The sequence below is a fragment of the Chanos chanos genome, chromosome 2 (assembly GCF_902362185.1).
Source record: "Chanos chanos chromosome 2, fChaCha1.1, whole genome shotgun sequence".
Lineage (NCBI taxonomy): Eukaryota > Metazoa > Chordata > Actinopteri > Gonorynchiformes > Chanidae > Chanos > Chanos chanos.
Window position 1 is genome coordinate 16496272 of NC_044496.1, and position 14092 is coordinate 16510363.

At 43.4% G+C, this 14092-nt stretch overlaps 1 protein-coding gene across 1 annotated transcript in view; it reads left to right on the forward strand.

Annotated features, from left to right (window-relative positions):
• Positions 1-14092, forward strand: part of nav2a (neuron navigator 2a) — a 75764-nt gene that overhangs the window by 53567 nt on the left and 8105 nt on the right. The window contains exons 12-22 of the mRNA XM_030765111.1: positions 935-1064; positions 2740-3040; positions 3226-3934; positions 4525-4944; positions 5395-5460; positions 6028-6072; positions 6755-6921; positions 7284-7463; positions 10244-10296; positions 12284-12307; positions 12741-12815. Coding sequence (XP_030620971.1) covers positions 935-1064; positions 2740-3040; positions 3226-3934; positions 4525-4944; positions 5395-5460; positions 6028-6072; positions 6755-6921; positions 7284-7463; positions 10244-10296; positions 12284-12307; positions 12741-12815 — 2170 coding nt within the window. The remainder of the gene's footprint in view (positions 1-934; positions 1065-2739; positions 3041-3225; positions 3935-4524; positions 4945-5394; positions 5461-6027; positions 6073-6754; positions 6922-7283; positions 7464-10243; positions 10297-12283; positions 12308-12740; positions 12816-14092) is intronic.

The following is a 14092-nucleotide window of genomic DNA, read 5'->3' on the forward strand; positions in this document are numbered from 1 at the left end:
GTGTGTGTGTGTGTGTGTGTGTGTTTGTGTGTGTGTGTGTGTGTCATAGGTCAGAGGCTTGTTTGTCTTCTAGTGGCCCTTCTGTTGTTCAAGGCTGAATGAATATTCTGAAACCCCCACACCCTGAGCGTGTTAGAGAGAGCCAGGGCAGGGATGGTAAATATAGCATGCAGTCTTGGTTACCCACTGTGGCCTTGTGCTGTTAAACCCACAGGGAGAGGGCAATGAGGTAATGCTCAATTCCCACTGAAGATTATCGGACACTCATTCAGAGAGGTCTCCTATTCTGTCTGTGACGGAGGCATCAAACATAAATAAAATGAATAAAAATATAATAGAATTAAAAAATGATGAAGGTGCAGAAGATTAGGGGAAAGATTAAGGGGATTGCTGGAATTATGATCAATGCACATGTTGGAAATCAGCAATATTGTAATGAGACAGCATGTTGTATGTAGACTGCCATAGCTTGGTAAAATGGAAGTAGTTTCTGAATTCACTGACTTTCACAAAGGGATTTTTCTCAGTGATGAGAGTAGCCTTTTCACTCTTTCACACAGGATTAAATGTGCACTGGTATCTGTTGCTGTGCTTTAAGGGGCTCTTCCAAGCCTCGAAGATTTTGAATATGAGGGATTTATTGAGTGCTGAAGTGAGATTTTTTAACAGTTGGAAATACTGTCTGTGCTAGAGAACTCTAAAGCTAATCATCTTTAGGGTAGAGGCTACGGCTTATGGCCCTAATGTTAAAAGTTTCTCTTGTTTTACACCAGGTCATAAAGGCTTGGATTCCTACATACATAATTATTATTCAGGGATTCAACTATTCTCAGTCTCTCCTCTGCCTCATTGTCCACTGCATGGATACCATAATGCACCCCCATTTTAACATTCTCTCTCTCTCTCTCTCTCTCTCTCTCTCTCTCTCTCTCAGTTGGGATGATAGCAGTTCTGTCAGCAGTGGGATCAGTGACACTATTGACACTGATGACATCAACACAAGTTCCTCCATCAGTTCCTATGCCAACACACCGGCCGCGTCACGCAAGGCCCTGAACGGGCAAGTAAGTAACCTCCACTCTCTCCCCCTTCTCACTCACACACACACACACATATGTCCACACAGTGTATATATTTGAATCACAGTCTGTTAAAAGCACTCCTGTCTTATCTTAAATGGGTTCCACCCCTCTTCACCAAATGGATCTTTCATTGGACTTTTCTTTATACGGATCTATTTGCAGATTGTGGGATTTTTTTTGCTATTTTTAAATGAAAGGACCACAAACCTCCTTAAGAATTCATGCCAAGCCTTGATCAGAGCAGTGGCATGTGTTAGCAGTGTAAAGCCAGTCTTAGAGGCCTGTTGTTCCTGGGAGTCTCTCACTGCAGTCTGTGTTATGTTTACAGAGCATTGTCAGACACAGCTTCACAGACGTCCACTGTTTTAGATAGACACTATCTGCCGCTGAAATCTGGGAGACCAGTCAAAGCCCACTATGGTATTTGGTTATGATTTAATTTGGGTTTTATGGCTAATAAATGTCCAGTTTAAATCCAGACAAACTGTGGTGTGATCAAATGCCAAGAAGTGACCTAAGGTTAGGAGCATGCCAAAGCCTACACAAACTACTCCAGGACCTTAAGAACATCACTGCAGCCCGGTCAGATTTCCACTCCGAGACCTCACAGCCCCAAGTCCATAAATACAGGCTCTTCACTTAATGCAAGCTTAGTCTGACTTTAATGTTTTTGTTTTGTTTTTTTTTATGAAGGTGAATGCTGGTCATTGCCAGAGTCATCTGGGTCACAAAGACAAGGTTTCCTTAGCTTTGGTATAAACAATGTTATAGCCTGCTCATTTCTGTCTTTTATTGTTGAGGGGGGTCGTTCATCCCTCAGACACACACAAAGCCAGGCTGGAGTGTCCTTTCTCTGTGACCCTGTTTAATTACTGTGTGCATAGTGAATCTTGCTGTGCACTCAACACACCATCCTAGATTACACACTCTCTCTCTCTCTCTCTCTCTCTCTCTCTCTTCTTGCTCTCTCTCTCACGCGCTGTGTTTGTGTAAAGCACACTCTCACATTCCTCAGGCTATGGTAAGACTTCTGTGAAGTGCTGAATGGGTAAGGGAGGGGTACAGTCCAGACAGATTAATGAGACAGCATTAAATCACTCATATCTAGAGCCACCTAAAAATATTAGTCATCTTCTGCCTTAATGAGACATTACAGGTTATTTTGGAAAATGGCTCATAGATCCTTAATATCCAATGAGTTTACTTAGACACCCTGCACCACTCTGGCCTTCTCTCTTACGCCGACTCACTGACACTGCAGGGTGAGACACAGTCTTAACAAAACAAAGAGCAAGAAAAGCTTCTCATTTGTCTCCTTACTGTGAACTTTAACCTCTTTCCATATTAAATGAGAGTGCTAGCATGGATGTGGTTTCCATTGGTAACAAAGGCTCCTCACACCGCTGCAGACGAGAGAGGATCGAGTCTAGGGGATATTACTGCCAGTCATGGTTATTAAACATAACAGATCTCAGTGAAAGCCATCATCTCACTGTAATTACTGGCATAATGGCACCCATACAGGCCTGTCAATCAACATACAATGGGCTGGGACAATGTGTAATTAACTATGCACTACTAATAAGAGTTTGCCAGTAAGAGCGTAATGGTGAGGAATATTGGTGATTTAATTACCGTTGATTTCTCACAGCTTCAGACAGATACTGAGAAACGCTCTGCAGCTGAACGGAACTCCGCCTGGTCCAGCGACGAGGTGAAAAGATCTGACGGGGGTTCGGACAGCGGTGTCAAAATGGATCCCAGCTCAAAATGGCGACGGAATCCCTCAGACGTTTCGGACGAATCTGACAAGAGCGTGTCCGGTCGCAAGACTACGGCGATCTCACAGACGGGCTCCTGGAGGCGAGGCATGAGCGCTCAAGTGGGCGTTACCACACCTAGGACCAAAAACACAACAGTTACCCCTGGGTCTGGCACACTCAAAACCCAGGGAACAGGTAAGTGGTCGGTTCACCTGTCAGTCTTTTAAGTCATTTCCCTGGTGTTTTGCACAAGCCTTTAATGACAGTCTTTACAACAAGACTTAAGGCAATATTAGTCAGACACTGCCAGTTCAACGCCTTAGCTTGGAGCTAAGTGTTTTACATAGACTCCTGTAATGTTGTTGTCTCCTGTCCTGTAGGTAAAACAGATGATGCTAAAGTATCAGAGAGGGGTCATATGTCCCCCCGCTCCAATGGGATCCATCGCTCACCCTCTGACGCTGGTCGTAGTAGCGGGGATGAGGGAAAGAAAGCCCCCTCCAGTGCAACCCGCATGCCCACCAGTACCTTTGGCTTTAAGAAACAAAACCCCATAACTGGTGCTTCCATGGTCACCACCTCCAGCTACACCATGGTGACAGCCAGCGGTGCCACCATCACTAGCGGCTCTGCGACCCTGGGGAAGATTCCCAAGTCTGCCGGCCTAGTGGTGGGTAGTCGGGGATCTGGGTTGAAGGGAACTGTGGATGGAGCTTTACCTCCTCAGGAGGATGGTTACCTCTCTCCCAGCGCACGCTCTGCCCTGCAGTACCGCAGCCTCCCACGGCCCACCCGCTCTGGAGCGGCTGCACGCAATGGAAACCGCTCTTCAACCAGCAGCATCGAGTCTGGCCTGAGCAACCGCGCTCCAGCCCTCACTTCAGTCACCGGTAACAAAACCCGTGACACCGCCCCCAAAACCAATGGCAGCTCCCCAGCCAATCAGACCGATGGTGAAAAGGGTGTGGCCACGGAGATTGACAACCTGAGGGCCAGTCCTATTGGCTCAAGTGGAGGAGCAGCCACCATTCCCCAGACAGCAAGACAAAGCAGCAAATACTCAGAAGTCTCCTCACCCACACTACGCAGGTACGCTAGGTCTCTCTCTCTCTCTCTCACACACACACACACACACACTCGCATGTGTGTGTGCTCCAGCCTAAAACATGAGGCCCTGAGACTGAGGGTAATCTGGAGCCAGAGTTCCCTGATTAAGAGTTCCATTAATCACACAGAAGGCCTCTTTTGTCATTACTCTTCTACAGGCTGATTGTAAAAAGAGTTCATTCCTGAAGATGGATGCAGGAGTAAATGGAAGAGTGTGTTTTCTTAAAGTGAGACTGATGCCTCTATGCTGTAGGCCACAGTTACCATGGAGGTCGTCCTCCTCTAATGTTTACACATGAGCTTTGATGAGGCCATGAGTGTGTGGAACTCATCTTCCATTCAGGCTCTTCGTGTCATTGATGAGAACAATCCTTTTAATCTCCTCTGATATTTCTCTTTCATAGAGTACTTTTTATCTGTTTCACATGACGGCGAAACCTTGCATATCATCAGGTTGTCAATCTAATCATTTACAACACAGGTTCTGTTTTGAACTTTGCTATAGTCTTGTCTTTGGTCTGAGCTGTTCTCCCCATTCTTTCCATATCTCGACCGCTCTCTTTCTCTCTCAGGTTGTTTGGTGGTAAGGCTGCTAAACAAGCTCCTGTGACCACAGCAGAAAATATGAAGAACTCAATGGTTATCTCCAACCCTCACGCCACGGTGGGTCACACTCAGTCAGGACCAGGAGGACCTCTGGACTCACCCTCGACGGTGCCTGGCAGCGGGGGCAGCAGCCCTCTGTATGGGGGTCGTGGAGTGGGCACAGCAGGCAGTGAGCAGGCCTCCAGTCCAGGGTCGGTATATTCTACCGGAACAGGAACCTGGGGAACCACCATCAGCAGCTCCTCAGCACTGGGATACCCATCTGTCAGCAGCATGCATACCAGCAGCGAATCCATCGACCTCTCTCTGGGAAGCGGGCATCACCGTGACGACATCCACACCGCACTGACACGTACAGGAAGTGCCAAGACAGGCATGTCTGAGAGGTAAGACACCGCGCAGGAACGAAGAGGAAAGGAAGTGTGGACCTGTTTTACTCTGTCCTTATAGTGATAGATAAGGTCGAATCAAAGTCATTTCCACCGGAATTGTTTTTTAGTGTTTTATACGCAATGTCTATTGAACTTTTGTCCCCCTTGAAATTATCTATGAGTTCTGCTCATCCTTCTCTATGCTAAATTATGGTTAGAGTAAAAATATCAGACAGTAACCAACATCTTTCATCACATCTTAGTTTCTTGTGCCATGCTGTCTCATGGGCAGTAATACAATTGTGGACTTTGAGTTCTGAAATTTGGGATGCTCTCCCTTTTGAATAATTTCTCCCCGTTTCTTGTTTCTCTGTATCAACCCCTACCTACAACTTCTCTTCCCCCATCCCGATATAAATCCCTCTCTCCACTCGTTCATTCCTCTGGTTCCTCCTCCTCCTTCAGCCCTCTCTCCTCCCCTTCTGCTAGTCCCAAATTCAGCCGCAACACGTTGCCAAGGAAACAGGACAGGTAAAGGTGTTTGTGTGCTGTGGGGCTACTGCTTATGTAGACTGATGTGACTAAATACTCCAGCTTTTGTGTTATGTTCTTGCAAGTGTGTGTGTGTGTGTGTGTGTGTGAGAGAGAGAGAGAGAGTGCATCTCTGCTTTGGAAAATAACCCATAATGAGCTGAAACTGATTGTGCTGTGTGGTGTGGTGCCACCTGGTGGTGTGGATTGTATTGCAAATAAGTAGTCTTCCCTGCAGCTCTTTAGTACTTACAGTATATCTGCTCACGCAAGTTCTTAAAGTTGCTCCAATTAGATCTCCTGAAGGTTTCCTAAGATGTGTTGAAGTCTTAGCTTGTAGAATGCCTTTAAAATGTGTTTACCTTCTATATGAGATAAAAAGGGGTAGATCTGTAGTAGTCATTTGCTTGTGTGTGTGTGTGTGTGTGTGTGTCTATGTTTGTGTGAGATGGAGACAGTTTGACAATTGAAGCAGTGAGTGAGAGAAAAAGAGATGGTAATGAAGCAGGTTGCACCCACTTCTGGTCCTTACTTGTTCCCCTCCTGTCCACCCTCCCTCTGTCTCAGTGATCCATACAGTGATAGAAACACGCTGCCTAAGAAGGGATTCAGGTACAGGTGCATTATCAGCACACGCTAACCACGCAGTGTTTGGCACGCTCTTGCTCACTCTCTCTCTCTCTCTCTCTCTCTCTCTCTCTCTCTCTCCCTCTCTCTTTCTCTCTCTCTCTCTCTCTCTCTCTCTGTGTCACCATTTGAGCCTTGCAGACCGGCTTTTAACTTACAGTGTTTTTTCACTTTTGCACTTTTAATTTTCTGTTGCGCTTCAGTGTGGAGGCATGGCACTTGTTTCTGTGTAATTTTGTAGAGGCGTATTGTGGAGAATGAAATTTTATTTGAACACCATTTCAGTTATTTATTATAGTTTATCTCTTCAAAGCTTTATTTGCCTGAGATTGTATATTCCTTTTCATTTTTGTTTAATAAAAGTTTGTGTCAAATGTTAGCTTTCAAGGGAATCCTTTCCCTCTTCTCAGTAATAATGTGCTGATATGAATGGACTGAAAATTTTCAATATTTGCAAGGGAGAGCTGAAAGCACTATGTTTCTGTTAGAGTCAGGATCACCTTGTAATAATCAAGAATATTTTAATGTGCTCTCCTGATGACTTTTAAACATGTCTAGAGATTATACCCACATATTTTGTTTTAAAATCCCTATCGGTTTGTAGTACTTATTTGATCTTAATTGTGAAGTGGGATCAATTGGTGATCATGTTGTTTTTGTTCTATAGATATGCCCCCTCTGCCCAGCTCCGCGCCCACGAGGAGGCCAGGGATTGGCTCCGTTCTCACTCTGCTGGTGGGCTCCAGGATTCAGCCAGTAATTCTCCCTTTTCCACTGGCTCCAGTCTGACTTCACCCTCAGGCACATGCACACGCTTCAACTTCTCTCAGCTGGGTACGCTCTGCACCAGCACTGTGGTGTATTTCACAGTCTGTGTAATGCTACAGTACATACTGCATTAGGGCAATTCATAACAAGTCATAGAAACAAATTCCTGATAAACTTAAGGATGATATAAGTTTTTTCTAAATGTAGACAATTTCTCAGTTCAGTAAACTCAAAGAATATACTTTGAGCCCTGTGAAATAAGCAGACTGTACTGAGTGGGACATAATTTGAGTCTCATTTAAAGCATATTTATGTGTGTGAGGTTATGGAGTAATTGTGCTTTGCCAAGAAACGAGGCTTGCTATAGCAGTGTACTTAATGATATTATGTTATTGATGTTATCGTTCAAACTTATGTTTGGATTGCAGCCAGCCCTACCACAGCTGCACAGATTAACCTTTCCAGCCTACGTAACAACAGCCTGACCAATCAGGACAACCCGCTGGACACCTGCGGCGATTCTCGTCTGAGAAACTCTTGCATGTCATTGGATGAGAAGACTCGCACCATGAGCCGATCGGGATCATTTAGAGATGGTTTTGAGGAAGGTGAGAGGTCGATCAGACGTGGTGTTTGTGATGATGAAAAACTCTTTATGATCTTTGTCTTTCGGGTTTACGTATGCATTTTGGGTCACTGCTAAAGTCATGTGTTAACACAACGGTGATAATTACTGAGTTTATTGTGTTGCTCAGGGCACCCGTTTGGCTTGTTGATACTTAAACAAAAAAGCAAACCAGCCAAAGGGAGTTGTGCTATGGAAAATGTATTGAACATAATGGATGAGAGACTGTAGCGTGACCAGAGACAAAAGATCCACTCTCTCTCTCTGTGTTTTACTCAGTATACTGTTGTTTTCACTTCATCCTTTCCTTCCTTTAACTGCATCCTTTCCTTGGTTTGATTTAGTTACAATACACCACACAAACTTTGGTTTTGGTGTGAAGCCTTGTGTCCTCTAGGCGCAGCCAGCAGTGAATCCATTCACTTCCAGCATCGACTAGTCCCTTGTCCGGACTCAAAGCAGTTCCTGTTATGAGAGCTCACAGTCAAAACACTCGAATCAATGGTTGTGGTTTGTTCTCTGTGGGAGAGTCAGTTAGTTTTAGACACAAAGTGATATGAATAGGGTCCAGTGTTACATATTTTCTGTTTGTGTTATGGGGGTTGAAACACCCATCAGTCTTTGTTATCTCCTCTTAGACCAGGAAGGTATGTCCTCACAAAACAGGAAGAGAGAGTAAAGCCATGAATGTGCCTCTAGACAAAACATGTAGCTGTCAATATACTATATAGTATACATGTGTTATTTGATCAATACAGTTTAGCCTGCCAACATTCCCAGTGAAGATCCTTAAACTAGTGCTAAAACGAGAATGTGACTGGTAACAGTTTTCCCTGATCCTAAGTCCGTCTGAGAGAGGCGACGAACCCAGAGACTCTGAAACTTGAGCAGGTTTTTCTCCCTCAGGATATATTGTGAGAATTCATTTAGAAGTCAGTCAAATCCCAGCTCACAAAGCTGAGGTGTGGGCTACACTCCAGAGCCTTTAATGTTAGTGTTTCATACTGTGCTCTGTCCCCAGTATCACTGCTCAGCTCTCACCCTGAGGAGTCAGGAAAAAAAATCCTCTAATTACAGATAGGCCTAGATGACGTGAGACAGCATTATAATTAGGGAACGTGATGATTTTCAGAGACCACAAAGAGACTTGCAGGCCTTTTCTTTTTCTCTTTTTGTGTATGTGTATGTGTGTGTGTGTGTGTGTGTGTGTGTCTGTGTCTTTGTCTGTGTGCGTGAGTGAGTGAGTGAGTGAGTGAGTGAGTGAGTGAGTGAGTGAGTGAGTGAGTGAATGAGTGAGTGTGTGTATGTGTGTGTGTCTGTGTCTGTGTGAGTGTGAGTGAGTGAGTGAGTGTGTGTGTGTGTGTGTGTGCGTCTGTGTTCGTGAGTGAGTGAGTGAGTGTCTTTGTCTTTGTCCATGTGAGTGAGTGAGTGAGTGTATGTGTGAGTGTGTGTGTGTGTATATGTCTGTGTGTGAGTGAGGAGCGTTAAGAGCACTGTAATGTCTCTGGAGTTGAGTTACTGTGTGTGGATCAGTGTGATAGCCTGTTGTCATATGCTCCCACATGCTTTGTCAGACTTGTAGTGTCATTGCTACTGTTACACAATGACACTTGACTGTGTTAGTCCATACGTCGGTCGTTTACATTGTGGCTTTCCCACAGACATACGCATTGTCTTCTGACCCACAATCCTTCTTTGCGAATGTGGTAACTGCATTGCTCAGAGGCTCATTTTGAAAGGAACACGTTGAAATGCAATATCCCTCTGAGCTCTGACATACAATTCAGCTTTATTCTAAAACTTATATGAGGAAGGAACTAAGTTCGTGTGGGTTGGCTCTCTAACATACATGACCACACAGGCACGCACGCACGCACACACACGCGCACACAAACACAAACTCACAGCCTTTGCTCATGCTGCAGACTCTTTGCCACAATGTTTTGGCTTCCTGGGTGTTCTAGCTCTGGTTGTCCACCCCACCCCCCGGTGAAATTCAGCTAGCTGTTATATCTGTCATCACCCCTATCAGTGGCTGCCGTGTGTCCGGGGTGGCGTGGCCTCATCAGGAAGTGCCTGAATGCACAGTGGGTGGGTGCACCCTGATTGAGGAGTAGAGATGAGGTAAAGCTTTTGATTAATAGACTGGGATTGGAAACTACCACGCTTTACCTCCAAGGTCCTCAAATGAGTGGTGGGATTAAGTGTTCTTGGATGGGTTTCTTACTATCATTATGTTAAATGAAGCACTGAAAAGTCTTGTTAGGACAAGTTGGCAGTGTTTTAGCCAGAGGTTTACGGGTAGTCAGGAGATCAGGACGTCAAAATGTAGTAATATGTTTTACCCCTCCTGAAATGTCCCGTTTCTGATTTTCATATTTTAATAAATGCTCGGTTGTTGTATACATGTTGCGGAGCTGTGTATAATTATGAGGAGTATGTGAAATAAAGACTCTAACCTTTGACCAAAGCAAATATTGCTGGATTTTTTGGGCATTCATTTTGGAGCATTTAGATCAGCCGTGATAAAATTCTCTTTTGTTACTTAAGTCTGGGTGTTGTGACTGGTGTAGGTTTCATATATTTGTTCATTCCAAAACGAAACAGTTATCCCATTCTTTCCTGTTACTAAGAGGCAGCCACTTTGGTGGGATATAGTATATACTGTAAAACCATGCTTGTGCAGACATTTATCAGTGAAGTTTAGATGAATCAGAAACCTCTTGCTTTCTGTCATAAAGTGATCCTTTTCTCTTTCTCTAGTTCATGGCTCCTCCCTCTCCCTGGTGTCCAGTACCTCCTCCATCTACTCAACGGTGAGTTTCAAGGCAATTTGAATTTTTTTTACATACTCAATTAGATACCAAGATTTAATTTCGGCTTACAAAGTTTAAACATGTTAATACTTATCCCTGAACGATGCAATGCGATAACTCCTTTCTTAAAAGTAAAACAGCAATAAAAATTGCTATGCAAAAAAACCCAAAAAAACTTGCAGGCATTCATATTCTTTCTTATGTCTTTTCCAAAGTTAGCAACTTCAGTTAATATAGGCATGTATTGAGAATAAATGTTGGCAGGTTGTTGTGGTGCCAGCTCCGCCCCCACACTAGAGCGATCATTAGAGATTTGTTTGAGAAGGAGTCGGATGAATGCTGCTCCTTTAAGAGCAGTGTCCATTCACCTGCAGAGCTACACAGGTGTGTTTATATGACGACTGGCTGTGGAGGGCGCGGTGAAAAGGACTCCAGAGGAGTTTTAGAGACGGGTTAAAGAACTGTTCAAACAGATCCTGTTTATCCAGCCAGGGGAGACTCTCAGACAAAGTAGAAGCAGAGTTAAAGAGAGCCCGCTTGGGCAACAGCTGTTGATTAGAAAGAGGACAGACGACACTGTGTTTTGACAGTGTTTGGAAAGAGCGTGTTTGGGCCAAAATGATGGCCACGCTGTCTTTTGGTGGAGCTATGACTTCATGGGGAAACACGGTAAGGCTCTTGGTAACAGATGGGGGTCTATACAGACAAAAATCCTATAGATATTGCGTGGTTTGTGGTATGTATTTGGTATGGTGGTATGTATTTGTCAGTGGTCTTATGAATTTAAACCTACATGTGAACAGAAATATTGCGCCGTACATTAGCATGAACATGACTGTGTGTGATGCTATATAGATGATGTCTTATTATACATTCATTTGCTCAGATACAGACTGTAAAAATCAGTGATGCTGTGACTGAAGAAGCCAGAAACTCTGACTGTGTAATCTGTGATTCTGCACAGGGTTGAAAGACACACACACACACACAGACACACACACACACACACACACACACACACACACACACACACACACACAGCATGACTGTCCGTTACTATGACAGACTGTTAAGAAGCAGGTTTTAATACCATACTTCAATTTTAGAATGGGTGCCAGACAGACACGAGAGGGGGAAAATCGTTTTGAGTTTCATTATATAACACACCTATTGTGTGTGTGTGTGTATTTATATGTGTGTGTGTGTCCTCTAATATGTATAATGTCATAGCAACCACAACAGATTGAAAAAAAGTCAGAGTAGGTGCAATGATTTGTGGTACTAAAGTGCTAGGTAGCTTTTTTTTCCAGATTGTCTTCTAGCCCCTCTGAGTTATGAGTAGAAAGGTTGTAATTATCATGAATGGACTAACATGTTTGGCTAATTAGTGGTTTCCAGAAATAACCACATAACAGTGATTTCCTATAGAAAACGAGTTTCTGTGTGTGTGTGGATGTGTGAGTATGTATCTTGATGTGCATGTAAACGTGCATGTTCAGACAATTACATGTCTGTGCTCTCCGGTGATGGTTTTGAGTAAAATCCAGACACAACATTGTGCTGTGTGAAGTTCATGCCTTGTGTTGCGATTGCCTGCAGGAGTCAGGCTCTCTGTGCCAGACACAATATTATTAAGCAGAGCAAAACAGCTTTGCTTTTTCAACTCAGAGTCTAATAAAATAAAACACCAGACGGAGAGAAAGAGAGAGAGTATTAGGTGAGAGTACTGCTCCAGGCCAAGTTTAATGTACCGTTCAGTCAGGAAGACTGCTTTTTCACTGATGTTCAACATGTACCCTGTAGGGAACATTCATGACTTTTTCAGTTGGTTCAAAATAGACAGAAGACATGATAAGGCACGCAAATGCCGTTAGCTTGCCATACTATATTTTGTTCTTGATGGGAAAACTACATTCTTTCTCAGTTATAGCACATGCAATCATTGATTACTAGTTTGCTTCATATGTTCTTTCTGCTTTTTTTTCAGAATGAAGAGAAATCTCAGTCAGAGGTAAGAATCTCATGAGAATCTTCTTATTTTTTCCACTGACAGTTTAGTGGCATGCTCTCACTTCTTTAACTCGGTAATGTCTTGTGCAATGCTTGCTGTAATTTGTCTGTACACTGAAGTGTCTGAGTCAATATGTCTTTCCTAACTGTCAATGAGTTGTTTTGAACACAAACTCTGAACAGTTTTGTAAGTTCCTTCCTGTCAGCTATTGGTCTCTATACACACCTGTGACACACGCCTGTACTTCACTCATATTGCATATATACACCTGCTGAGTTTCTTTTATTCTGAATCACACAAGTAAAAGTATTCTTTTCCTCACACACCTGCACCACCACAAAGATCTCCCGGCTTCCAACCACCCCCCCCACCCCCACCCCCCTTTTCTTCTCATGTTTGTTTTCCTCTCTCATTTTCCCTTTCTTTCTCTCAGATTCGAAAACTGCGGAGAGAATTGGATGCTTCCCAGGAAAAAGTGTCTGCACTGACAACACAACTCTCTGCCAATGTGAGTGTAGATATAAATACACAGTCACACACAAACCCCGAGCACAGAAAGACCACATCTTAATGTTGTTTACTCTTGGTTTTTTATGCGTTCTGCTAGTTACTATGGGTGTTTCATTGTGCACAAACAAAAGTATTTTAAATGAATTTCCTGGTGTTTGTTTCTGGGGCAACTCATTGACCAGTGACATGATAATATCAGTGACACGGAAACTGTGACTTAATGTGTGTGTGTGTGTGTGTGTGTGTGTGTGTGCATGTGTTGAATAACACTGCTTTACGCTGTCTAATCTCTTTGTTGGAGACAACCATGACGTAAGTGGAGATTCCAGTTACTGTTTTCTAAATGAAGAACACCAACTGTAATTACAGAGACAAAGCCACATAAAAAAAGGAATACGTAGTTCCTGTTGGATTTACTAATTAGAGGAGTCATTGATTATAATCTGATAATCCCACATAATATGCCATCATTTTTAAGATTTTGGCGTAACATAACACAATCATTTGTCAGACACTAAGAAAGAATAGACACGGTGTACCTTGGCTCTGTGTGTGTTTATGGAAAGTGACTGTAGCATGTCCAAATAAGAGGAGACTATATGAGGTATATATAGACAGAGTCAAGTTGTACAGTCAAGTCTGAACAGTGCATTGCTGTTTTGTTTAAATGAGGATTTATGTTCAGAGGGAGGAGAGAGACACAAGCCTTTGATCTGATGTTTTTATAATATGTCTTCCACAGATGAACGATTCAGTAAATCAAAGCACAGGCCTTTAAAATCAGAGGTAAAGACACAACACTAAAAAAGCCTTGTTAATCAGAGGTGTAGCAAAAAAGAAAAAAAAAGAAAAAAAAAAGTCTGTCGCCATGTGTTTTTATGTAAATGTAACTGATGTGTTTTAATAGGAGTTAATCCTACAGTAGTATGCCCAATAATGAATTGTGACTGAGAGGGATTAAACTCTTCTTGTGTGGTGTGTGTGTTAGCTGTTTGTTGGCTGGCGTAGGGAACTGTTTGGGTTTGGAGATGTCACAGCGTGTTTGCTCAGCTCTGATGGCTGGTTGAGATGATGTGGTCTGTGGGTGTTGGGTGAAAGAGAAAAATGAAGAAAAAAAGCAGAGAATGGGGATCTCAGTCATTGGTGAAATATGCCAAGGTCTCTATGCAGTGTCTAGTTTTGTCTGGCGCAGCTATCAGCATGAGGAGGAGCCTTTTGGTGCTTAATACAACCTGCCGCTCTGCTGCCTGGCAGACTGCTCAGCTCTTAAAGTAC